The 23178-nt window shown below is 59.8% G+C and overlaps 4 protein-coding genes across 18 annotated transcripts in view; 3 read left to right on the top strand and 1 right to left on the bottom strand.

Annotated features, from left to right (window-relative positions):
• Window positions 1-1363, bottom strand: part of MED12 (mediator complex subunit 12) — a 37872-nt gene extending 36509 nt beyond the window's left edge. For 7 of the 10 annotated variants that reach the window (XM_052813389.1, XM_052813388.1, XM_052813387.1 and 4 more), the window contains exons 1-2: window positions 1094-1361; window positions 595-699 (exon numbers count right to left, since the gene is read on the bottom strand). In XM_052813389.1, the coding sequence (XP_052669349.1) occupies window positions 595-699; window positions 1094-1192 (204 nt within the window). In that variant the 5' untranslated portion in view covers window positions 1193-1361. Of the gene's footprint in view, window positions 1-594; window positions 700-1093 lie in introns of all 10 variants that reach the window. The other 3 variants (XM_052813392.1, XM_052813390.1, XM_052813393.1) reach the window with 2 other exon arrangements.
• Window positions 1364-2129: 766 nt separating this feature from the next.
• Window positions 2130-12995, top strand: IL2RG (interleukin 2 receptor subunit gamma). 3 transcript variants are annotated; one of them, XM_052813891.1, is made up of 7 exons: window positions 2130-2314; window positions 9734-9824; window positions 10065-10249; window positions 10407-10549; window positions 10659-10821; window positions 11468-11552; window positions 11657-12995. In XM_052813891.1, exons 1-7 carry the CDS (start codon window positions 2227-2229, stop codon window positions 11727-11729), a joined length of 828 nt encoding a protein of 275 aa, XP_052669851.1. In that variant the 5' UTR covers window positions 2130-2226; the 3' UTR covers window positions 11730-12995. The 3 variants fall into 3 exon arrangements, with proteins under 3 accessions (XP_052669851.1, XP_052669850.1, XP_052669848.1); XM_052813890.1 differs by lacking the exon at window positions 2130-2314 and adding an exon at window positions 8412-9629; XM_052813888.1 differs by lacking the exon at window positions 2130-2314 and having other exon boundaries at window positions 8412-9824.
• Window positions 12996-13054: 59 nt separating this feature from the next.
• Window positions 13055-14388, top strand: C18HXorf65 (chromosome 18 CXorf65 homolog). Its single transcript, XM_052813365.1, has 3 exons — window positions 13055-13097; window positions 13277-13786; window positions 13890-14388. The coding sequence occupies exons 1-3, from the start codon at window positions 13055-13057 to the stop codon at window positions 13964-13966; spliced, it is 630 nt and encodes a 209-aa protein (XP_052669325.1). The 3' UTR covers window positions 13967-14388.
• Window positions 14389-14905: 517 nt separating this feature from the next.
• LOC128153895 (sestrin-3-like) lies at window positions 14906-22516 on the top strand. Of its 4 annotated transcripts, none has more exons than XM_052813814.1 (9): window positions 14906-15106; window positions 17923-18126; window positions 18342-18524; window positions 18627-18863; window positions 18947-19058; window positions 19302-19423; window positions 19861-20051; window positions 20371-20515; window positions 21060-22516. In XM_052813814.1, the coding sequence occupies exons 1-9, from the start codon at window positions 15041-15043 to the stop codon at window positions 21147-21149; spliced, it is 1350 nt and encodes a 449-aa protein (XP_052669774.1). In that variant the 5' UTR covers window positions 14906-15040; the 3' UTR covers window positions 21150-22516. The 4 variants fall into 4 exon arrangements, with proteins under 4 accessions (XP_052669774.1, XP_052669776.1, XP_052669771.1 ...); XM_052813816.1 differs by having other exon boundaries at window positions 19320-19423; XM_052813811.1 differs by having other exon boundaries at window positions 14907-15106; window positions 19302-19438.
• The last annotated feature ends 662 nt before the right edge of the window (window positions 22517-23178 follow it).

Here is a 23178-nt window from a genome sequence, read left to right on the forward strand (position 1 = left end):
TTGTCAAGCCAGACAGAAGGCTTCTCGGACAGATGACAGCCAAGGAAAACAAATATACTGTGCTTACTGATTGCGTTCCATCCCAGATCATTATTAGTCCTCTTGTCGGGGAGGCCAGGAAGTTAACATCTTGATTTTAGAGACTGAAAAAATGGAGCTGAAGCCTGTCATGTAACTCCCATGTTTACATTGCCAGGCGTTTCAAGAAATCTTACTTCTCTTCTACCATGGCCATAATGTAACCAAAGCAGTAAGGAGTTTCCCGCTTCTGGTATCCTAGTCTTCTGCTTTAGTTGCAGAGCATAAGGAGTTCTAGATGCTGGTTTAACAGAGACTGCAGATACAGACCTGCCCCTAAGATGTATGGAGCAAGATAAGAACCTGCTCTCTCAGGTGTGGGACACAGTTCCAAAAGAATGCAGAATTTTGATTCTACAGGGACAGGTTAGGTTCTAAAACACCCATCCTAAAGGGAAGGGTCTCCTGGTTCTGGACATGGGGAAGGAATGAGACCAGGACTGCCCAGTACCCAGCAGCCTGCTCATACAGGCACCAGGCCCTGCCAAAGCCCCACACTTTCCCGATGGCTCTCACCTTCGCTGGGTTGAAATTGACATTTTTGGCACTGCCGTGCTCGTCCCCAGACACTGCCGGCTGGTTATTGAAGCCTTGCTTGACGTTCAGAGCAGTCAGCTCATCCTGGGGGGGGAAGGACGATCAGCAGGGCCCGGCAAGGCCCCTCCATGCCAAACGCCCGCGGCTTCTGTCCCCGCCACAGCGGCTCAGCCAGCGTGGGGACAGGACAAGGCGAGGGCCCGCGGGTCCCAGCCGGCCTCCCCCAGGCCCTCGTTGCCAGGCAGCGGCCCAGGACACGGGAACCGCGGGTCCCTCGGCCAAGCCCCACCCCCCCAAGCCGAGGGCCCGGCGGGACGGGCCCCTCACGCCCGGCCACCACGGGGACGCAGGGCTCCCTACCCCCACCCCAGACCCCCCTCCCCGGGGGGCTCCCAGCGTAGCCCCGGGGCCTCCTCACGGCCAGCCCCGGCACGGCAGCCCCGCACCCCGGGTCCCCCCGCACGCCCGGCCCCCGCACCTCCTTTTGCTTGGGGTCCTGCGGGTAGACGTCAGGCGGGCCGAGGCGCGGGCGCTTGAGCGGGCGGTGCTCGTAGCTGAGAACACCGAAGGCCGCCATCCCGGGCCGGCCGGCGGCTAGAGGCGGCCGGGCCACAACAAGCACCGCCGGGGCCGACCGCGCCTGCGCCCTGCGCCCTGGACGGGGCCGCCCGAGCGCCGCCGGAGAGGCCCGAGCGCCGCTGTCACGGGCGCCGCCGAGGGGAGCCGGAGCGTCCCGAAGCGGGGCCGAGGAAGGACGAAGAGACCCGAGCGCCGCCGGGGAAGGCCCGAGCCTGAGCCGAGCGGAGGCGGAAACTGTCGAAGATGGACGGGGCGGCCCGAGGGGCGCGCGGCGCCCCCTAACGGAGGCGCTGCGCCGGCGCCGCGCCGGGCTGAGGTCACGTGTCGCCCACCGCGGCTACCTTCGTCATCACGCGCAGGACCGCCCCGCAGCTCACCGCCTCCGGCTGCCCCCGCTGCCCGGGACACCGGCCGCGTTGGCCTCACGGCCACCGTCCCCCCGACCACACCCCTACCGCTGCCCCCATCACTGGCACCACCACTAGCCCCCGCGACCACCTCCCGTAACTGTCCCCACGAGCCCCTTTGTGACGTCTCCCTGCAGCTGGCCCCCGGGACTGCCCCAGTGCCTCCCAGTTCTGCCCAGTTCTCAGGGACCCAGCCCAGGACACCCGTGGTTGGGCTGTGCGTCGGGAAGCCCACACCGGCCCTGCTCCTGGGGGGCAGCCCTGTGGGGGGTGAGCCCTGTGGCATGGTGGGGTGAGCCATGGGAACACGGCAGGATGAGCCGGGGGGTCCCACTGGGGCAGGCGGTGGGGCCTGGAGGGGTGAGCCGAAGGGCCTGGGCAGGAAGGGTGGCAGGGCCCCAGTGGGATGAGCCGTGGGGCCCCGCTGGGGTGAGCCGTGGGACCCCATTGGAGTGAGCCACCGTCCCCGTGGGAGTTACCCGTGGGGCGCCGCGCGGGGTGGGCCCCTTGGTGGCAGGCGGTGCTGTGGGGCAGGAAGCGGCGTGGGTGCGGAAGCCGGCAGCCCTGCGCGGTGGGTGGGCTGTGCGCAGGGGTTGTTCGCGTGCGCCCCACGGCTCGCCCAGCCATGGTGGTGCCTGGCGCCTTCCTCGTACCTGTCCTCCTCCTCCTCTGCAGGCTGGGCCCCTGCCTTGCGGCTGCCCACAGCCCCCCAGGTAAGGGAGCACATGGGCCCCAGGGGGGGCGGGAGGCCATGGTGCCCCATGGGCGGTGGGGTTGGGGGATGTCACTCCCCAGTGATGGTGGGTGAGGAGGACAGGATGCGGGGCTGTGTGGGCCGGCGAGCCAGTGGGGCTTGCGCTAGAGACCCCGTGACCCCTCAGTGCGCCCCAGGACCCCCGGCATCTACATGGCCCCTTGCAGTGGGGCTGCTGGGAGAGCTGGGCTGTGCCAGGGAGCCCCGTTGGATGTCCTTGCTCCTGCCTTAGCGCTGGAGCATCACTGGCACCACCGGCCCCATGGCTACCAGCCCTGCAGCTCTCCTGGTTCCATGGCTCCTGGCCCCATGGCTCTCATGGCCGCAGAGCTCTAGTGGCCACACAGCTCTGCCGGCCCTGGGGCTGCCAGCTCAGCAGGCAGCGCTGCTGGGAGGGACCCTGGCCATGGAGGTCCCCCGCAGCAGGCTGGGGCGGGGGGCGGCGGCAGGATGCGATGCACAGATCCTATCGGCCTTGTGCATCAGCCGGGCAGGGCGGCAGCCAGCAGATCTGCACCAGTTGCCCTTTCCATCCCCGTCATGTCAGTGGTGCCGTGCGCAGATGGGGGATGGGGGGCGGGGGACAGGTGTGTTATGGATGCACGCACAACCAAATCCAACAGGTGTTAAAAGTCAGATTTATTCTTCAGTAGAAAAGTTAGTTCGAACTCCGGTAACATTTTATAAACCACAAGCTCAACGATGTAAGGGGAATTAGTACTACACAGCCGACTTGAGAATCCTTAAAAGTGATGACTCAAACTGCGCATTATCACTCACCTAAAAGACGAGGGCGCTCTCCCTCGAGGAGTTACCTCGGGCGGTGCCCTGACCCAAGGGGGGGTCCCCAACTGCAGACCCGCTGCTGTGGGGAGGACTGATTCCCACATGTCCTCCAGCTTATACCCTTGTCGAATCTGACCTGTGGTCATTTAATCCCTGTTGGCCAAGAAGGTCACCTCGGTGTACCTGGCACGTCGCAATTGGTCAGTTCAAATTTCAACCTGCGGCCTCTAGGGTTTGGGGTTTTTTTCCTCTTCTCCCTGCCTGGAGAAGTTTTGTTTCCTGCTGGGGGGAGTGTACTGCCACACAATCCACCCCGTGACCACAGTCATGATTCAGCCGGTTTCCTTGGAGTGGTGGTACAGTCACCTCTTGCCTCCAAAGTTAAAAGGGAGCACAGTCTGACGAATTTGTTGCTCATTGTGGGCCATCATTTCATTCTGGTCTAGAATTAAAGTGGAATATCGGACACAGGAATATCCAGCGCATGAACAGGTTTTAAGGGAGTATACTTAACCGTTAGTACAGGCTTCACTACCAAGTGTTTGATAGAACTTACTGCAATACAGATTACAGTAATCATAACTACAAGCATTATTAAAGATCAGAGAAGGCTGCTCCCCCACCCCGTGAAAGAAAATCCGAACATATCAAAACCTTTTCCCCAGTCAGTTAGTCCCTGGTGCAGAAGCAGTTGCCTCTAGGTCTCTTGCCATTTTCTTTTGTTGATTTAATCTTGAAGCTACATTGACACATTTGGAGTGAACACAGGAGTCATCCATCAACAGATTCAAAACTTCACATACACCCTTCTCTTTCATTAGCATCTAATCCAATACGGCCCAATTTTTGATAGTCATTTTACTGATATGTTATAACTGATTGTTTAAGAGTCCCCAGATTGTCAGATGTAACATTCGCTAAGGTTGATAGTTGTAAACTCAGTTCTAGAGTGCTCTATCAGTGTTCCCTTGGGTACCATACAGAGTCACCCCCATGGAATTTCAGGGCATAGTGTAGTACCATTCCAACTCCACCCCATGATCCCATGGGTTAGTTGGAGGATATAGTGACATTTGGTGTTCCATACTGAACTAGCATTTACTGCACCTGGTGACCAACTATAAGCAACATGAGTATAACCTCCTCCCCCAACCAATCTGAACCTCCAACTATAATTGTTACATTGCTCTCACGTGAGCTCAAGGACTCACAATATATTGATGTCCATCATCTTTGCCACGACATTATCATCCAGATCTTCACCATCCACACCTGCCACCGTCATCACTGCCAGCAGAAGCACTGGAATAGCTCGTTTCTTCATTGTCCTGTAAGAAAGCACAAACTAAGCCTTGGTCTTAAACTGGGTCACAGGGTTAGAAGTCTGAGATTATCCACCGGACACTGATGCGGTGAGTCTTTCCGCTCCCATCTAAGGCTTCCTAGGCATACAAGCCTCTGGGTTTTGCTAAGGTCATAGGAACAATACCAATGGAAGGCAGTTTCACCATGACAGGTTGGCCCACGTATGTCTCCAGTGGAAACTGGTGTCTCTGATCATCTGGTATAGAGTCATTGCCCCTTAATGGTCCCATAGGACAAAATGCTCGAATTTTTGGACTTCCATGATTTCCCCATCGGTTATTAACAGTCAAAACTGCCTGTGGTAATTGTGCGTCCCAGTTATGGCATGAGACATCATCATGTTTTTTAATAAAGCCATTGGTTCGCTCAACTATACCATTAGCTTGGGGGTAATATGGCGTATGAAACACTCATTTGATGCCTTTCCCTTGCACCCAGTCTTGTACCACTGTGGCTGTGAAATGCGACCCATTATCACTTTGAATACATTCAGGAATAGGTAGAATACCAAAGCATTCTCGCATAACCTGGACTGTCTGGTCTCCAGTAGCTGTGCCAACAGCTGTTGCCATAGACAATCCTGATACTACTTCCACTCCTGCCAAAATATATTTCCTCCTATGAGATGGTCTCAGAGGACCAATGTAATCAACCTGCCACATGCTCCAAAGAGCCTTGCCTTGTCCGATATGCTGGGCCGGAGCTTGGTTTGGGTGATTAGCCTTAAGCCTTATTTGGCATTGCGGGCAAGCTGTAAGAATTGCTTCACAGGTTTTCATAGACACTGGCTAACCCCGAGATTGGCATTCATAATAGAGATCTGCTTTCCCCGAGTGGTCTCATTTGATATGCAACCATTCTGCTAGTCTATCCCAATCTTCCTTCTCACTGGTGACCATCCTGATTTGGGGCAGGTGGTCCACCTGTTGATTCCATTTTGCAGCTGGGGTTCCATCCTGAGCATGTCCCTTCACCCATCCCACCTTTAAAGGTCGGGATCTCCCTATTGCCAGGAGGCTTTGCCAGTCCTCTGTCCTCCAAACTTTCGCATGACCTACTTCCCACTTACTGGATTCCCACTGACATATCCACTCTGTAGCGCCCTTAAAGATTGCATAAGAGTCAATATAGATGATGGTAGCACCATTCTCTACGGCCAGTCATAAAGCCCGTAGTTCTCCTACTTGTGCACTACCTTCACCCTCTTCCTTGACTGTCTTCCCAGTACCAATTTCCAATGCCACTGGTTTACGTTGCCATTTTGATCCCACTCAACGGGCAGACGCATCAGTGAACCACACTCCCTGCACATCTGAGCCTGCCACAAATTCGGGCGCCGCCTCAATCAGAGAAGGCTTATAAGGTTGACCCAACAAGGTTGGATAGGAGTTTACAGGTTCCTGTAGTTTCAAAACCTTAGTCGGACCCTCCTTTAGTGGGAGCAATTGCCTTATCCCTTCTAGGTATGCACACCATTTCCTAACTGTGGCTTTTGGGCTACTCCCTCCGGAGGAGGTGACCCATTGAGGATCGAATTCAAGAGAGGGAAACAACCCTGTACTATAACAACCTGTGAGGTACGCAGCTTTTCAGCCTCTTTAACTGCTCTAGTGAGGGAAAGGACCCCCTTTTCCCAATCTGAATATCATTGCTCAGTCTCTTTAAATGCAGTGGAATAGAATAATAACAGCCTAGCTGGTCCCAGTGGCCCCTTTTGAAACACGCCACAGTATGAGGCATGTTCAGCAAATCCCCATTCCACCCTTAATGGATCTCATGGGTGCAATGGGCCCAGTCTCTGATAAGCCTTAAGCTCATCTTTGAGAGTGTTAAGGGCTTTCGTACATTGCAAAGTCCAATCCCATTTCCTGTTCTTTTGGAACAAGTCATAGAGAGGGCAGGCAATCACTGAAAACCCTGGTGTATGTTTTCTCCAGTAGCCCAAAGTACCTAACAGCTGTTGTAATTCTGTTTTATTGCCTGGAGTCTGTCCCTTTTCAATAGCTGATAGAGTATTGTCAGGTACCGCAACTGCTCCAGCTATCCACCGTGCCCCCAGGAATTTAATTTCTTTTCTTGTCTAGGACCTTGACATTTAGAAGATGGAATGTCTAGCTCATTCTTGACTAACAGATTCCAGACGGCCTCAGCCACTTGCCCTACCTGTTCCTTGTTATCCCCCACCAACTAGGGTATCATCTATATATTGATATATGTGAATGCCTGATGGTACTTCCACAGCATCAAGGAGCTTGGCTAAAGTATTGTGAGCAATAGTGGGGCAATGTGTATACACAGCTCTTTATCAGCAGACCATCGGCAGGTATTCACCATGCGGCCTGGGCGGCCTGAACCCCAATCCGCAGCTTCTAGGGTTTTGTAGCCCTTCCAGTTCCTCTCGCAGTGCGGCGAAAGGGTCCCGTTTCTCTTCCCGAGGGGGCGGGGTTGCTGCCGCTTCCCTTTGGTCTCCAGCTTCCCGCTCCCGGATGTCGTCGGCGGACTGCCCCCAGTGCCTTCCGCCAGAGAGCCTTCCTTCCGGGATCGTAGCTCCGACCCGACCGACCGCGAGTTCGAGACCGCTCGGGGCGGGGCTTACAGCCGGCTGGGCGGGCCTTCCTGCTGCCCTCCATCGTCCGTGGCCTGAACACGGGCGGCTTTTTGCACTCCCTCCGACAGCCCCTTTACCCGGATAGTAACAGAGTCTCCTCTCTGCTTGGGGTCCACGCCCCCAGCCAGCCCAGTAGGCTACTTGGATGTTACTGACTAATCACCCGCCGGTCCCCAGTAGCCTCTCGCTTCATCATCGCTCAACAGTATCCAATCCCCCCGTTAAAGAAACTCCCCACAAATACTCAGTGTCGGTTTCACCTGGCTTACGTGAAAACTTAGCTTGTAACTCGCTGAGTTCAGGTCCTGACCAAGGGGTTGTGCGAACACTGGTTCGGGGCCTCCCACCGTGCGGACCCGTGTGCCTTTCTGTTTTAATAAGGCGTTGCATGTCCCTTTCCGCCAATTCCTCTACCTCTTCAGAGCTGCTTTCATCAGTCTCCCCAGATGTCCCCATCCCAATCCTCAGGGTCCACACCCATGATTAACTTTCGGATTTGGGTAATACTGGGGGGCCTTTTTGCTTGTACCAGCATAATTTCAATCTTTCGTTCCAATGAACACGTCCACTCCTTTCCTTGTCTCAATTCCACCTTCAGACAATCTATTTCCCCTTTTTAGCAGAATCACTCTTTTGGTTTTGTGCTTGAATCAAGCAGGTACCTAGGAGGGCACACAGACTGCCTTTGCCGTCTCAACAAGTTCCGTGGCATAGTTCTACTCTCTCCACGACCGCTGCTGGGTCGGACCACTTCTCCTTCTCCCATTCCAGACCTGGGGGAGAAGGGCTACAGCCGTGCTTCCGTCATAATTCCTCTATTAACACCATCCTGCCGAGTACCCCAATTTAAAATGTTACGGATGCACGCACAACCAAATCCAACAGGTGTTAAAAGTCAGATTTATTCTTCAGTAGAAAAGTTAGTTCGAACTCCGGTAACATTTTATAAACCACAAGCTCAACGATGTAAGGGGAATTAGTACTACACAGCCGACTTGAGAATCCTTAAAAGTGATGACTCAAACTGCGCATTATCACTCACCTAAAAGACGAGGGCGCTCTCCCTCGAGGAGTTACCTCGGGCGGTGCCCTGACCCAAGGGGGGGTCCCCAACTGCAGACCCGCTGCTGTGGGGAGGACAGATTCCCACATGTCCTCCAGCTTATACCCTTGTCGAATCTGACCTGTGGTCATTTAATCCCTGTTGGCCAAGAAGGTCACCTCGGTGTACCTGGCACGTCGCAATTGGTCAGTTCAAATTTCAACCTGCGGCCTCTAGGGTTTGGGGTTTTTTTCCTCTTCTCCCTGCCTGGAGAAGTTTCGTTTCCTGCTGGGGGGAGTGTACTGCCACAAGGTGAGAGCGTCTCCTCTTTCCAGCCAGCACCCTTGCCCCAGCCGTCATTTTCCAAGAACAAATCCACTTCTTGGCTGGCTGTCAGTAAAACACCAGCTTTCTGTGGATACACAGGCCCTCCGTATCCCTGGACTTCCTAAGCTGCTGGGAAGGTGCCCTCCATGTTCACGTGCGGAAACAACTGGAGTACAGCGCCTGTTTGCTCCGTTGCGTTACATTACAAGCCCAGCTCTGGCTTTCTCCTGCCCCTACAGTGCTGGCTGATGGGTTTAGACCTCGGAAGGGACCAGGTGCCCCATTGCCTCATTTTTAGGGGGAAAAGAAAACATTTTCTGAGAGCCTCCAGGACAGCTCTTAGCCGCCAGCAGCTGGTTTGGCACTTGCAAGGGGTCTGCGAGGCATCTCAGTCCATTGGAGGAGCTCGTCCCGCAGCGAGCCATGCCCTTGGCCTCCAGACCAGACTGCGGTGTGATAACTGACGTGGGGACCAGCACCACTCCGGTGGCCCTGCAGCCCCCAGCCAGCACAGGATGTGGCCTCTGGCTGCGTGGGCAGGACTGAGGCTGGCACAGCACAGCGGAAAGAGGGGGCAGAGGAGCCGGCGTGGGTGCCTGGAGCGGCTGCTTGGCCTCCCGGGGCTCAGCCATGTTTCCTGCAGAGATCAAACTTCTGAGGCTCAGCCCCTGGCCCTGTGTTGGAGGGGCTGCGGTGGGAAGCACAGCCCATCATAGCCCCCATCACCCAGGTGCAGGGACACATGGGCACCTGCAAGCACCCAAAAGGGTAACAGTGAGGTGAATTTAGCCAGGATGGAGACATCAGGCACAAATCCTGGAAAACCCCCAATTTTCTCATGGGGCAAGCAAAATGGGTTGGCAGGGAGGGGTTTCTGTCCTGTCCCACAGTGCCAGGGGCTGCAAACAGCGGCCATGGGGTGACTAAGGGGAGCAGATGGAGGAATTGAGGTGAAACAGCACATCTGGAGCAAGAGGAACTGATGGCACAGATGCGGGAGGGACAGCTGCTTGGCCAGCAGCCCCGGCATCACCGACACAGCATATGTGAACAGGATGGTGGGGGCCCAGCATTGCAGGCAGGCTGCACCGCAGCTCCACTGGGAAGAGCTGGGCTTGTTTGGCTCACACAGAGGAAGGCTGATGGGTATGTGCAGGGACCCCAGCATGTGCCATGTCTCCCTGGTGCACCCCTGTGCCCTGGCACAGCTGCCCACCACCACGGTGCCCAGTGGTGTCTGTCCTTTACAGGGGTGGAGTGCGTCCTCTTCAACGAGGAGTACATGACCTGCATGTGGGGGAGCAGAGAGACGCTCACGGCCAACTACTCCCTCTACTACTGGTAGGTGCCCCTGCCCCATGGCCACCCCCAGAGCAGGGGTGTCCAGCGGTGGGTCCCTGTGCATGGGGCTACTGCCAGCGTTTCTGGTCCCAGCACCAGCCTGCTCCTCTTCCCAAAGCCCAGGGTGGGGGAGGCTCTGTCTCCAGGGCAAGCGGGATGGGATATGCTGGGGACAGGGGTCCTGGGGAGGGCTGGGGCATGTGGGGTCTTGGGGAGCCCCGGTAACCTGCTGTGGCACAGGTATGAGAACAGGTCCCCTGTGGTGGAGTGCAAGCACTACCTGCAGGACGGGGGCGTCAGTGTCGGCTGCCACTTCAACCAGAGCGAGATCATCCAGTTCCAGCCTTTCCATGTCCTTGTCAATGCCAGCCTTGGCGGCAGGACACTGGAGATCCCCAGCAAGCGCATGGAGCTGCAGGACCTGGGTATGGAGTGTTGGGGGTACCCACTGTCCTCTGTGGGGCTGCTGTGGGGCAGGAGCTGGGCTGTGGGTCCCCAGGGCTGCCCCATCATGTCCTGGCTGGTGGCAGGGCCACCGGGGCATGGGGACGGCACTGACGGGCCATCACCTGTGCCTTGCAGTGAAACCAGAGGCGCCCGTCAACCTGACGATCCGCAACATGAGCAACAACCAGCTGCAGCTGACCTGGACCTCCCCGTACCCCAAAGCCCAGTGCCTGGAGCACGCCATCAAGTACAAGAGCAACAAGGACACCAGCTGGACGGTGGGAGCCCCCTGGATGCGGCACCCTCACGGTTGTGCCCAGGGATGAGCCGTGCACCAGCCTCCACAACAGTGCTGGCCCTCATCGCATGGCCCATGTCTCTCCACAGGAGCACCAGGTGAAAGGAGACGTCTTCTCCTTCCCCAGCGTAGACTACGAGAAGTACTACACCTTCTATGTGCGCAGCAAGATCAACAGCTACTGCGGCACCACCCAGCTCTGGAGTGAGTGGAGTGTGCCTGTGGTCTGGGGCAGCAACTCCACCAGTAAGGGTAGGTCATGGGGGCTATGGCGGGATGGGATGGGCTGGGGCATGGTGGGGCTCAGCAGGCAAGGGATGGCCAAGCAAGTGGAAAACTGGCCCAAGGCAGCAGCTGTAGGGGTAAGACCTGTCCGGGTGCCTGGGGCACAGGCAGCAGCATTGGCCCCTGTGTTCTTTGCACTTCTGGAAGACAAAGACCCTGTGCCAGTGGGACCTGCTAACATTTGCTGGGGTTTCTTAGCCCTGGAGGGCTGCTCTGGCATGGCCACTCCAGGACGGGGTCACCAGTCTGTTGTGGTGACAGCGTGGCAGGGCTTGGGGATGGGCTCCTTCTCCATCCTCCGCTCCCAGCTGAGCCCTGCCACAGATGATGCCAAGGTCCCATGGCCACCCACGAAGGGCCACCGGTGTGCCCACCCCACTGTTGTGGTGGTGCGCTGGCTGGGGATCCATGTCACCCTGGATCTTTCCATACACAGCAGAGGAGCAGCTGCACTGGTTCTGGATCCACACCGTCTTGATCCCCATTGTCTCTTGCCTGCTCTTGCTGGTCCTTGTCATCCTGCTGGTGCGCATGGAAAGGTGAGCGGGGGGGGGGGCTGGTGGGGGGCAGCAGCGCTGGAGCCTTTCCCATCTGACACGTCTCTCCTGTGCAGGGTGTGGGTCATCCTCATGCCCCGAATCCCCAACCCCAGCAAAAACTTTGATGAGCTCTTCATCACCCACAAGGGCAACTTCCAGGTAAGGTGGCGGCAGGCAGCCCTGCCCTGGGGCTCAACCCCTGCTCTGTGGGGTTAGGGCTTGGCTGGGTGGTGGCTCCTCTCACCCCGCTCTGCTCCCCGAAGGAATGGGCCGGAGTCCCCAAAGATGTCATGGAGAGCTTCAAGCCCAACTACAGTGAGAACATCTGCTACGTGAGCGAGCTGCCCCCCAAGGACAGTTACGAGCCCCTGTGGGAGGGCAGCAACCACCCGCCGTCGCTGATGCCTGGGGCCCTGGCTGCCCCCCGTGAGCACAGCCCCTACAAGAACAGCTATGTGGGAGTGTGACGCACTCCTGCACCCCTGCACCCTGCATGCTCCACACCACTGCTGCCCGAAACTTTGCTGCCCCACAGGCCTCGCTCCCTGCTCCCACCCTGCCTCTGCCAAATGCCTGGGACCCCCAGCCCTGCTCCCTGCCATGGTCACACTCAGTCCCCCGCAACATGGCAGCTGTACTGCACCACAGGGTGCTGGGTGAGCATGGTGTGCTGGGTGCACTGGGTGCACTGCACAGTGTGCTGTGTGCACCGGGTGGTGCAATTGGTACACTGCACAGTCCCCGGGGTGCAGTGCATAGCACCCTGGGTGCACTATTTGTTGCGTGCATGAGATGGATCAGGTGGCCCTGGGTGCTGCTCTGGGTGCGTTGCAGCACACTGGGCACACTGCAGTGTCCCAGCACCTGCCCTGTCCTTGGGGCGTCCAGGAAGGCAGGGTGACATCCATCCTACCAGGAGCCCTGCCACATGCAGGATCCCTCTCAGGGTTGCCATGGCAGAGCAGAGCTGTGGGAGGGCTGACCGGCTCCCACACTGCACTCCCGTGGGCCGCCATGCTGGGCATATTGGAGCTGCTGGGAGCTTGCCAAGCCCCCCTCCTTGCTTTGTGGTTCCCGCAAGCACACCCAGGGACTTATCCCAGTGAGGGGGCAGCTGTGGCTAAGCAGGCAGGAGCCACTGGCCGACCGATGGGGACACTGGGGCTGAGAAGCGCCAAGGGCCAGAGGGGCCAAGTATGGGAAAATAACAGAAGATCGGCGAGGAGGATTGTAAACACACTCAAGTGACTTGCATCTGGGGCGTAGAAAAACACATATATCATACTAATTGTTGTCTATCCTTGTGTGTTTGACAACTGGAACATCTGTGTTCAGATAACATAGGCCAGTGATAGACTTAGGGGCACCCTACTGAACATGCTTGAGATTCCTGCCCTGCTGTGGGAAAGATCAAAGCACAGTGGTAAACTACGCCTGCATGAATCCTGGAAAAACAGGCAAAAACAGCAGCTTTGGCGATCCTCTAGCACGGACTGAGCTCCACGGCGCCTGCATTCCCGCTTGTGTGCCCCTGCCTGGGTGCTGCTTGGGGGATACCCCAGTTCATGAGGTAATGAAAATAAATTTGCTCATTGCATTTCATCCGTGTTTTTGTGGTTATTCTTGTGTCCTGCCTGTGCTGGCTCGCACACCAAGCCACTATGTCGCCCCTGGCCCTGAGGGCTGCAGCCCCCAGGGCACCACGTGAGCCCAGCTGTCCCCCTGGGGCCTCGCCACCCCTTTGCCTGCGCCCTGGGTTTCCCACTGCAGTAAAGCTCTGCTGTGCTGGGGGGTCACCTGGGCTCACCCTGCAGGGTCTGGGGGAGGCACCAGCAGAGCCCTGCACCCCACTCACCTCTGACCTCACCAATGCTGCGGGGCAGGGTCCAGCCCCACTGTCCCAGCCCCTGGTCCCGGGCTCACGGCAGCGGCACATTCATCCACATCAAGCTGCCAGGGCCGCCTGCTGCACTTGGCCACCGCTGCTCTCCCTGCAGATGACCAGAGCCTTCCAGCCAACGCCAGCTGCACCGTCCTGCAGCTGGTCTCCTACGTGAGGAGGATGGTGGGGGTCCCCGACACTGGTGAGCCCTGGCTGCGGGGCTGCAGCTCCCCCCCCGCCTTGGCAGCAGCACTGGCACTTGTCTCACCTCCAGTGGGATGCCACGCAGGCTCCCCATGGTGTGGGCGGAGCGGTGAGGTGGGGGGGTCTCCAGCTCACTATACCAGCAGCCCTCGCCCCACCCCAGCTTTTCCAAACATCATCCACCTGTGTGATGAGCTGGGCACCCCCAAGCTGGTCTTCCAGGTGACCAGCCTGAGCGAAAGGGCCAGTGAGTTCCTCCAGGCATGTGGCACCTACTATATGTGCAGGGTGGAGTTCGGGGCACCTGGTAGATGTCCAGGCAAGTGGAGCCCCTCAGTCCCTGCGGGTCCCGGCAGCGCACAGGGTGGTGGGGTGCAGCGGGCAGGAGTGACAGCAGGGCCATCCCATAGGGACTGAGGAGGAGCACACACGCTGGTCCTTCACACTCCTCCTGGAGCATCCCAGCCCAGCACTGACAGGTGGGTGAGGGGATGGGGAGCAGCCAGGTGGGCGGGCACAGGCGTGGGTGCCTGGCGCAGGGGCCGGGGGCTGCCAGACCAGCACCTGGGAGATGTTGGAGGAGAGGAGGACGCCTGACATGGAGACACCGCCCTCCACGGCACGAGGCCAAGGAGCGGTAAGGGGCTGCCAGTGGCCCCCAGGGCAGCCAGTGTGGCCTTGCCCAACTTCACCAAGGCCACCTCTGCCCTGGGGATGGGGGGACACTGTCGGCCACAGGCCAGCCCTGCCCAGGGACCTTCCCATCCCTGCGGCCTCCAGCACCTTGTGGGCACAGGGCTCGTGGCAGGAGCTGCCCGGTCCCCGCGCCCACTGTCCCCACATCATCACCCTTACGGCCTGCCTCCCTGTCCCCACGCCCTGTCACCCTCGTGCCGTGCTGCCCTGTCCTCCACCACCCTCAAGCTCCGTCCCCCTGCCCCACCATCCCCGTGACCACATCCTCATGCCCCGTTGTCCCCACGCCCCCCCCCCCCGCCCGCAGCGCCGTGCCTCTCCACGCAGGGGAAGGCAGAGCGGGGATGGAGGGGACCCGGCGCAAGGCAGCTTCAACCTCCGGAGCGCTGCCGGGGCCGCGCCAGCAGGACAGGCAGCACTGAGGCTCTATAAAGAAAGACTGGGGCCGTCCCCGCCACGCGCTTCCCGGGGCTGCGGCCGCCACCGGGGACGGGCAGGGCCCGGCCCGGCCAGGCCTCCCGCCCACCCCCCCGCCCGGCGCCGCAGCGCCCCCCAGCGGCGGGCAGATCCGGCCCCGCCCCCTGCCGGGGTAGGCGGGGCCTCCGCGCTTGACGGACGGGTAACTTTCCACCCCTGCCCACGTGGTGCACCGGGCTTCCGCCCCCTCGCGGCCGATTAGGGGGCGCGGCGCCGGCGGCCTCGCCCCCTCGCGGCGGTGATTGGCGGAGGCGGAGCCGTGGGTACGCCCCCGGCGGCTCGCGCTGCCGCGGTGCCCGGCTCAGCGCTGCCGGCGGTCGGGACGGGGCAGGCAGCACCGGCGCCGGTCACCGGTACTGCGCACGGCACGGCACGGCACGGGCTCACCATGATCGTGTGTCCCCAGAGCGTGGAGCACCCCCGAGGAAGCCGGTGCCAGCGGCTGCCGGGGCAGGTAGGTCCCGCTCCGCCGCCACCGGCGCCCGTACCGGTGCACCGGGCTCGGCCCTGCTCGCCGCCCACCGGCCCGGGCCGGCTGCGGCACCAGCAGGCTAAGGCATTCCCGCCGCCCGCCCGCGCGCGGGCCCGGCGTGGCCGCGCTCTCCCGATGCGGTGGCCGGCGGCCCGGTACCGGTGCGGCGGCGCCGTCCCCGTCCCCTTTGTGCGGGATGCGGGAGGCGCCGTGCCTCCATCACTGCCAATCAAACTTGTTTTTCTCTCTCCGCCTGCACTGCCCGCGCCGCGCACCGGGGGCGCTGCCGCCGCCGCCCGCACAATGGGGCCCCGGTTACCGGCCGCCGGCACCGGGCCCGGCACCGCTGTGGGGACCCCTGCCGCGGGCACTAGCACTTCCCCCGTCCCCTCGAGAACCGGGGCGGGGGGCCGGGCGAGAGGTGCCCGCCGCGGTCGCGTCCCCAGCGAGCATCACCGGCGGAGCCACCGGTACCGGCGGAGCCGCGGTCTCACCTCGCGGAGGGATGGAGCCCCGGGGGGTGGCGGTGCTCACACTGCGGAGTCTTGCCCGGCCGGGCGGGGGGCGAGGCGGGGGTCTCCCGGCCCCTCTCCCGCGGCTCCCGGCGCTGCCCGGGCTTGCTCCTGGTCGCGGGGCACAGGACCGGCTGGGCTCTTCCATCCTCCTGCCTGTTTCACATGCAAACTGCTGCCCGGCGATTGGCTGGCCGGGCAGCACCGGGGCATCGTTCCCCCGGCAGCACCTGCCCGGGGAAGGGAGGGGGTGAGGCTGGCGGTGGGTACGGGGTCGGAGTGCCTATTGGGGTTCAGGGGGCTTGGACCCACGAAAGCCGCCCCGGGGAGGGAGGCAGGCAGGCGATGCTCCCACTGCTCAGGGCTGCGAGTGGGTGCAGGGGAGGGGGAGGAGGAGGAGGAGGAGGGGGGTTATGGCAGGGGAGGGTGAGGAAGGGGGCACCGGGGGCAATGCGAGAGTCTGGGGGGGACGTGGCTGGTGGTGCCAGAGGAGAGACCTTGGGCTGAGCTGGTGCCATGGAGAGCAGGCAGGAAAGCCCAGCTGGGGGACGAGGGCTGAGGTGACGGGCTGCCCTGCACCTTCCTTCATCCTCCCTTTCCAACCCATGTCTGCATGGTCCCTTGCTCCATCATCACCTGGACAAGCAGAGTGAGGAGAGCTGGTGGCCCCGGAGGCTGAGCTGGGGACCACCTTCCCCTGGGGGGAGCGAAGGGGCTGCCGGCTCCTCCACCTCTGCCCACCAGAAGACCAGTGGCTTTAACCCTGTGGGTATGCTCAGGGCAACTCATTTCCCCGAGCAGAGGGACGTTGTCGGGGACTTTTGCAGGTCAGTTCTGGTTTGCACTTTATCCCGTGGGACAGAGAAGCCGGTGCTCTTCATCCCTCCCCATTTTAATTTGAGTTTTGGGTTTTTTTGGGCCCCTTTGGCCAGAGGAAGTGAAGAGGAAGCTCCAAATGGCATCAAGTAAATCTCTTTGACAACTGAGCAATGGTGTGTTTGTCAGAAGTGCAGGATGGTAGAAAATAGCCAGAGCTGCTTCCTGCACTGCCTCTGCGGGTGCGACTGCTCTGTGCTGCTGCATGGCTCAGCCCTGCTCTGCCTCCCCTCACCTTGGGGTGCTCTGCTCCACGCCCCACGTTTTTGCTGGTTTGCAGAAGTGCTCCTGGTTTTCTGCCATGCCACTGTGGTTGCTGTGTGCTGGTCACCAGCCTTCGGGTGACTGCACCGGAGAGACGGGTGGGGGGAAGATGATGGTGGTGTCAGCAGGGCCAATTGCTCCCAGGGAAGATTTTGGTTCAAGCCCGGGATGAGAGGCGCACCCTCTGCGCCTGAGGGTGCTGCCTGGGCTCCCACGCGCAAGCGGGAGCTGTGACTTTCTGTGTGAGAAGGTTAGCGCCTGCTGCACCTGTGCCTTGGCGCAGGCAGGCTGTGGATGCAGACCCCACTGTCGGGTGGGAGGTGTGGCAACAGGGCCATTGGGGCGCAGCAGCTGCCCAGGCACCTTTTGCCCATCCCTGCCCTCTGCTCCCACCACCCTCTCAGGGGAGACTGGGATGGTGTGGCTCGGGGCTGTGCTCAGCTGGGGCACTGGTGCAGGGCTGGGGTGGGCACTGCTGGGGGTGTACGGACCCCCTAGCCAAGTTGCCTATCTGTGTTTCACTGGTGGATGCACCCAGTGCCAGCTGTGCCATGCACCCATGTGCTGTGGGACCCGCACCCACACTGTCTCCCTCTGTGTGCTCCCAACTGCATGGCGGGTGCTAGGATACCGCTTGCCCCTTGGCTTGCCAGGGCAGGAGCCTGGGAGCAGCTCGGCTGGCTCCACAGGTCTCCCCCTGTCCTAGTGCTGGGCAGGAGGGCTTGGTGCTGGCGGTGCGGGGGGCCTGGTGGTAAGGCTGATGGACTGCTCTGTTCTGGGAGGTATTTCATGTCATGTTTCTCCTGCTCCAGCCTTGCATTTGGCTCTAAGGCTGCAAGGAAACATCACTCGTAGTTTGCCCTTTACTTCCGCTCACCAGGCAATGCCCTCTCCCAGGCAGAGACCAACCTGTGCTTCCTGCAGCCTGTCCTCCCACCAGCAGTGACCCCACCGAGCAGTGCTCTGCCTAGCTCCCTGACCCGAGCACAAGCTCTCTCCAGTGGCTTCTGACCTGTTGGTGTCCCTCTGGGAGCACCAAGCCAGGAGAGGGGATCCCAGCCGCTCACAGAGCCTGGGCTTGGCTGGGGTGGGCTGCTGCAGTGAGGGCTGCTCCAGGGAGAGCTAAGCCGAGCGTGTTCCCTGCAGGTAGTGAAGATGTCCAGCAGCGACCCGGAGCGCCCCCACTTCCTCTTTGTGAAGGTGCTGGCCAGCCGGGGGCGGCTGGAGGCGGTGACCCAGCAGATGGGCTACCACCCGCAGTACCTCGACAGCTTCCTCAAGACGCAGCACTACCTGATGCACATGGACGGCCCGCTGCCCTTCGACTGCCGGCACTACATTGCCATCATGGTGAGCCCTGCTGGGAGCTGCCGGAGGGGACGGGGTGCTCTGCTCAGCCCTGTGAGGCTCCCTGCTCTCCCTCCACCAGACAGCCTGTGCCGCAGGCTTCTCTGCAGAGGCCAAAATCATGATGTCCTGGAGGCTGGGTGGAGAGGTGGGCTCAGGGTCCCAGGACGCCTGTCCCGCCAGCACAGTGCGGGGATGCTGACGTGCTGCTCTTGCAGGCAGCTGCCCGGCACCAGTGCCGGTACCTGGTGAATCTGCATGTGCTGCAGTTCCTGCGGGCAGGGGGTGATCCCCAGTGGCTGCATGGCCTCGACTTCATCCCCCCCAAACTCCGGAACCTTAATGAGATCAACAAGATCCTGGCACACCGACCATGGCTCATCACCAAGGAGCACATTGAGGTATATCAGCCAAGGACCAGGGCGGCGATGGGGACAGCAGCATCCCCAGGGGGAGCCAGCACCCTGACCGTGTCACATCACTGGTCTATCTGTGTCCTGCAGAAGCTGCTGAAAATCAGCGAGTGGAGCTGGTCGCTGGCGGAGCTGGTGCACGCCGTTGTCCTCCTGGCACACTGCCACGCACTCGCCAGCTTTGTCTTCGGCTGTGGCTGCGAGCAGGATGACGGGCTGGGGGGCCGAGGCTCACTGAAGCCCTTGTCACCTGGAAACCAGTGCTTCTGCGAAGTCACCACTGGCAACGGCTGCAGCCAGGAGCTGCTGCGCATCAACCGCAAGCGGGTGAGCCCCCGAGGGTGGGTCCATGGGGGGACGGGGGCACGGCCAGGAGCACTGCCCTCACCCCTGAGCCTGTGTCTGTGCAGTCTCTGGACTCCTGCATGGAGCTGGATTCCCTCCGGGAACGCATGCAGCGGATCCACGTGGAGACCGAGGGCAGGGAGGAGACGAGACTGCTGCAGCAGGACCGAGAGGAAGGTGAGGGGCAGGGAGCAGAGGTGGGCATGCAGGATGGGAGTTCATATGGCATATCTGGGTCTTGCTTCCCCATGTCTATACTTACATTTTCTGTGATGCACGGTTTGGAGACGGGCTCCTGGGATGCTGGTGGCAGGGGAGGAAGGCAGTGGCGCTTCCCAAAGAGGCCCAGCAAAGCCCGGCTTTCAATGCCTGCTGCAGCTGGGAACAGGGCAGCTGAGCATTGCTCTGACCTGTCTGCAGGGCTCTCCCCTCTTGCAGATACTGACGGGGAAGTCACCGGTGCCACCAATCTTGCATGCTACACGCAGGACCCTGACTTTGGATACCAGGACTTTGCCCGGCGTGACGACGATCAGACGCAGGTATTCAGAGTCCAGGTGAGGTTCCTGCTCTCTCGGCAGGCGGCAGCCTGGGCTGTCGCCTCTCCTCTCCTCTCCTCTCCGCTCCTGGTGGGGAGCAGATGGTTGCGGGGGTGCCCATGCAGCCCGGATCTGGCGCAGCTGCTTTTGCAAAATACCTGAGCGGGGAAGTTCAGCTCTTGAGAGGGAACCTGCCCCACTAGGGTTGGGGAGAGGGAGGTGACCACTGACTTCTGTCCCCAAGGGCTGCTGATTTCTTCACGTTCTTCGCGAAGGCAAGGATCAAAAGCTGCCTGATGAGGGATGTAGTTTGTGGCAGAGCTGCCCCCAGAGCAAACCTATTGAATTCTGCTGCATCCCAAGGTCTCCAGCCCTTCATCCTGGGAATATTCCCCAGGCTCCTTTTTGTGGTTGTGAAAGCCTCTTGCTGTGCTCAACAGGATTACTCCTGGGAAGACCATGGCTTCTCGTTGGTCAACCGGCTCTACTCTGACATCGGGCATCTCCTGGATGAGAAGTTTCGGATGGTTGATGGTCTGCAAAGCAGTGCCATGGCCAAGCGGCAGGGCTGTGAACCCTCTGTCTTCAAGCGGGGCATCTGGAACTACATCCACTGCATGTTTGGCATTAGGTAGGGAAACCAATCTCATGGTCCAGGGGAGAAAACAGCTGACCCAGGCAGGAGGAGGGTAGGGCACTCAGGCTGTCTTGCAGATGGGCTTGGAAAAGAGACAAGTGAATCACTTGCCTGGTTGTTGGGCCAGGCAGGGAAGAGGTGCTCAGCTTCTCTGGCCAGGGCAGGGTGCTTTGGGGACAGGGCTTCAGTGCCTGCTGGCTGCTGCTGTGTGTCCCCCTGCCCGGCAGCTGTGCTGTGCCCCAGGCAGACTACAGACGAGTTGCTCCATAGGGACACGGTGCTGGCTGTGACTCGCCCCTGTGCTCCCTTGCAGGTACGATGACTACGACTATGCAGAAGTGAATCAGCTCCTGGAGCGAATGCTCAAAGTTTACATTAAAACTGTAACCTGCTACCCAGAGAAGACAAACTCAGAAATGTTTGACAGGTTCTGGAAGCAGTTCAAGCACAGTGAAAAGGTGGGACAGCCAGCCCCTGGCTCTGACCAGCTGCAGTGGGGCTGTGAGCGAGCAGGGGCTGCAGGCTGGGGTGCTTCGGGGGGTATACAGGAAACCTCTGAGCCACCAAACCAGTCCAAGGCAGGTGGGAGGGAAATGGACACTGGCTGTTTGTAAGGAGTTGGGCTTAGTGTGGCATGGGGCTGCCTGTAGTGTGATGAGCGCAGAGGCCACTGGCAGCATGGGGATCTCCAAGGCCATTACCCCATCGGTGAATGCCTCCAGGTGAGCCCTCGCTCCAGCCGTAACTCGCTGGAGCGGCTGCTGTAGGCACCAGGGACCGTGCCAGCACCAGCCTGGCATGCTGATGCCAAGTGTTCTGGGCTCTGGGAGGCCGCCACAGCCTGCAGGACTGGGAGAAGGGGGAAAGGGCAGCTGCCTGTGCTGGAAGAATTGGTGGCATTTTGTCCCATGCCAAAAGACTCACTAGCCTGGGTCAGTGCTTGCTTGCACCACTGCCCGCAGCACACTGTGGCTGCCTGAACCTCTCTTGCTTCTCCCTTAGGTCCATGTGAACCTGCTCATCCTGGAAGCCCGAATGCAGGCAGAGCTGCTGTACGCATTGCAGGCCATCACCCAGTACATGATCTCCTAAATGGTGGGGAGCTGCGCTGCGGCAGGGCCGGGCAGCATCTTCTCTCCCTGGACTCGTGCGTGACCTGTCATGCTGGGATGGATGGCAAGGGATTACTCAATTTAGTTTACTTGACTGTCTTGGGTTTTGTTTTTTTTTTTTTCCCCCCTTTGTGGGGCTGGCTGAGTGGCCCCGTTACGTGCAATTACCAAACTGTGAGGCAAGTCCGTGCTGCTGAGATGTTGGTGTGATGCTGGAGACTTGAACATGTCCAAGGAGGACTGCCAAAGACATGGGGGGAGAGGGAGGTGGGAGGGGACTGAGGCCAGTTTAGAGGGATGTTCCCCCACAAGCAGAAGCTCCTGGCCCAGACACAGCAGGAGCCTCGGCCACCGCAACGAGGGCAGAGGCGAGCTGGCTTCCTTCCTTGTGCTGCAGTGGCTGCCCTGCTTGCAAGCCACCCTTCGGTGTCTGGCCTCATTGGGGTGATGCATCTCGCTTGGGAACAGCACGGGCAGCTTGCGGGTGCGTTGCAGCATCCTGAGTTGCATGGTCAGGCAGGGAGGAGTGCTGGCTCCAAGCGAGGGCCCTTCCCCAGCCTGGGATGGGAAGGGGATGCGCTTTCTGCGTACACGTCCTGCCCTTTAGGTCTATGTGCCAAACCCCTCTGGGATGGACAAGTGATGACCGAGGTGAAGTCCAAACTGTGAAGCTCTTGCTGGCAGGGTGTCCAAGGGCTCTGCCTTCTCTGACAGCGGGGTGAGAAGGTCTGTGACAGTGTTCAGGCTCTGGAGATTTCTGCAGAGGACTTTGGGCAGTCCTCGGGGAGCTTGCTCCAAAGCCCCTCCTCTGCCTCCCATCAGCAGAGGGGCAGGAGGAACAAGGAAGGCTTTCTGACTTAATGTGGCTTGTATTTTCTTACCACCATGAGAGGGCCAGTCACTTGCTGCTTAACAGCATGGTGGAGGAGCCTGCGGTCAGCACAGGTGAGCTACAGGAAGCTTCTCCTTGAACCTGGGCTGGGGGGACTCCCTGGGCTGTCCCCGTTTGAGCAGAGGCAGCCCATACACCAGCCTTGCCCTCTGCCCCATGGGCAGGAGCATGCACCACTGCTCCCCCCTGTCCCAGGGCTGCTCCCTGCCCGTGCTGCAGCCCCTGGCTGGGGAGGTATGAGGGATCCGGTGCAGGCTCTGGATAGCAGCCATGAAAGGGGAATGAGGCCACCTGTGATAAGTGGGAGCCTGAAGCAAGGGCAGCTGTCAAGTCAGCCCAGTGCACGCTGCTTCAGTCGACCTGTTTACTGCATAAATGTACAGGGAGAAAACCTTGTGTATGGAAGCTACAGAAAAAGCCTATTTTTGCTATAAATATCTTATGTTTGACATGGATGTGTGCTTTATTTCTGCCAGATGTTGGAAAGGGGATCCAAACTTAGACTGCTGCTCTAGGCAGGACAGCAGTGCCTGGCTGACTGCAGCCCCGAGATGGCTTCAGCTCCAGGAACTCCAATGTTCCCAGCTACGATGGAGTCCTGTGCTGACAGCTCTGGTCCAGGACCAGCAGCTGTTCACTGGGGCTAGACCCGTCCTGTTCAGCTCAGCTATGTCCTCTTCCCATGCTCAGATGAACAACTCCTGCAGCGTTGCATATTCAACAGGAAAAGAGGGAAGGTTTTCAAGGGGCTGCAGTGCTCTGGCAAGTAGGAGGGTGCTGGAGGAAGGACCTGGCTTCTCCCCTGCCAGGTACCTGGCCACAGGAGGGTGAGGTGTGGGTGCTGCTTCTGCAGCTGAGGAAGAAGCATTTTGCTTGCACTCACAAGCTCGGTGAACCAGGACCAGCTCTTTCCCCAGCCACACTGCAGGTGCCCTCCCTGCAGCATGGGCTGGAGGAACCTGTGCTGGGGCTGGACCAGCTTTTACTGGGCCAAGCTGGTGCCCAGGCAGTAAAATGACAGGACAACTGGTGCTGGGCAGTACTGGCTGAGTCAGTATGGTGCCAAGACAGTGGCACCAGTGCCAGGATGACTGGTGCTGGGACAGGTGCCACTAGG

Source organism: Harpia harpyja, chromosome 18, assembly GCF_026419915.1.
Source record: "Harpia harpyja isolate bHarHar1 chromosome 18, bHarHar1 primary haplotype, whole genome shotgun sequence".
Classification (NCBI taxonomy): Eukaryota; Metazoa; Chordata; class Aves; order Accipitriformes; family Accipitridae; genus Harpia; species Harpia harpyja.

What these genes read in the sequence shown, in the direction of transcription:
- IL2RG (XM_052813888.1), top strand. Translation starts at nt 9,466, where the DNA reads ATGGCACAGATGCGGGAGGGACAGCTGCTTGGCCAGCAGCCCCGGCAT. An exon ending in CATGGAGCTGCAGGACCTGG is followed by an intron (nt 10,250 to 10,406) that starts GTATGGAGTGTT and finishes TGTGCCTTGCAG; the next exon opens with TGAAACCAGAGGCGCCCGTC. An exon ending in ACAAGGACACCAGCTGGACG is followed by an intron (nt 10,550 to 10,658) that starts GTGGGAGCCCCC and finishes GTCTCTCCACAG; the next exon opens with GAGCACCAGGTGAAAGGAGA.
- C18HXorf65 (XM_052813365.1), top strand. Translation starts at nt 13,055, where the DNA reads ATGTCGCCCCTGGCCCTGAGGGCTGCAGCCCCCAGGGCACCAC. An exon ending in TGCAGCCCCCAGGGCACCAC is followed by an intron (nt 13,098 to 13,276) that starts GTGAGCCCAGCT and finishes GCTGCGGGGCAG; the next exon opens with GGTCCAGCCCCACTGTCCCA. An exon ending in GGTGGAGTTCGGGGCACCTG is followed by an intron (nt 13,787 to 13,889) that starts GTAGATGTCCAG and finishes GCCATCCCATAG; the next exon opens with GGACTGAGGAGGAGCACACA.
- LOC128153895 (XM_052813811.1), top strand. Translation starts at nt 15,041, where the DNA reads ATGATCGTGTGTCCCCAGAGCGTGGAGCACCCCCGAGGAAGCCGGTGC. An exon ending in GGCACTACATTGCCATCATG is followed by an intron (nt 18,127 to 18,341) that starts GTGAGCCCTGCT and finishes CTGCTCTTGCAG; the next exon opens with GCAGCTGCCCGGCACCAGTG. An exon ending in TCACCAAGGAGCACATTGAG is followed by an intron (nt 18,525 to 18,626) that starts GTATATCAGCCA and finishes TGTGTCCTGCAG; the next exon opens with AAGCTGCTGAAAATCAGCGA.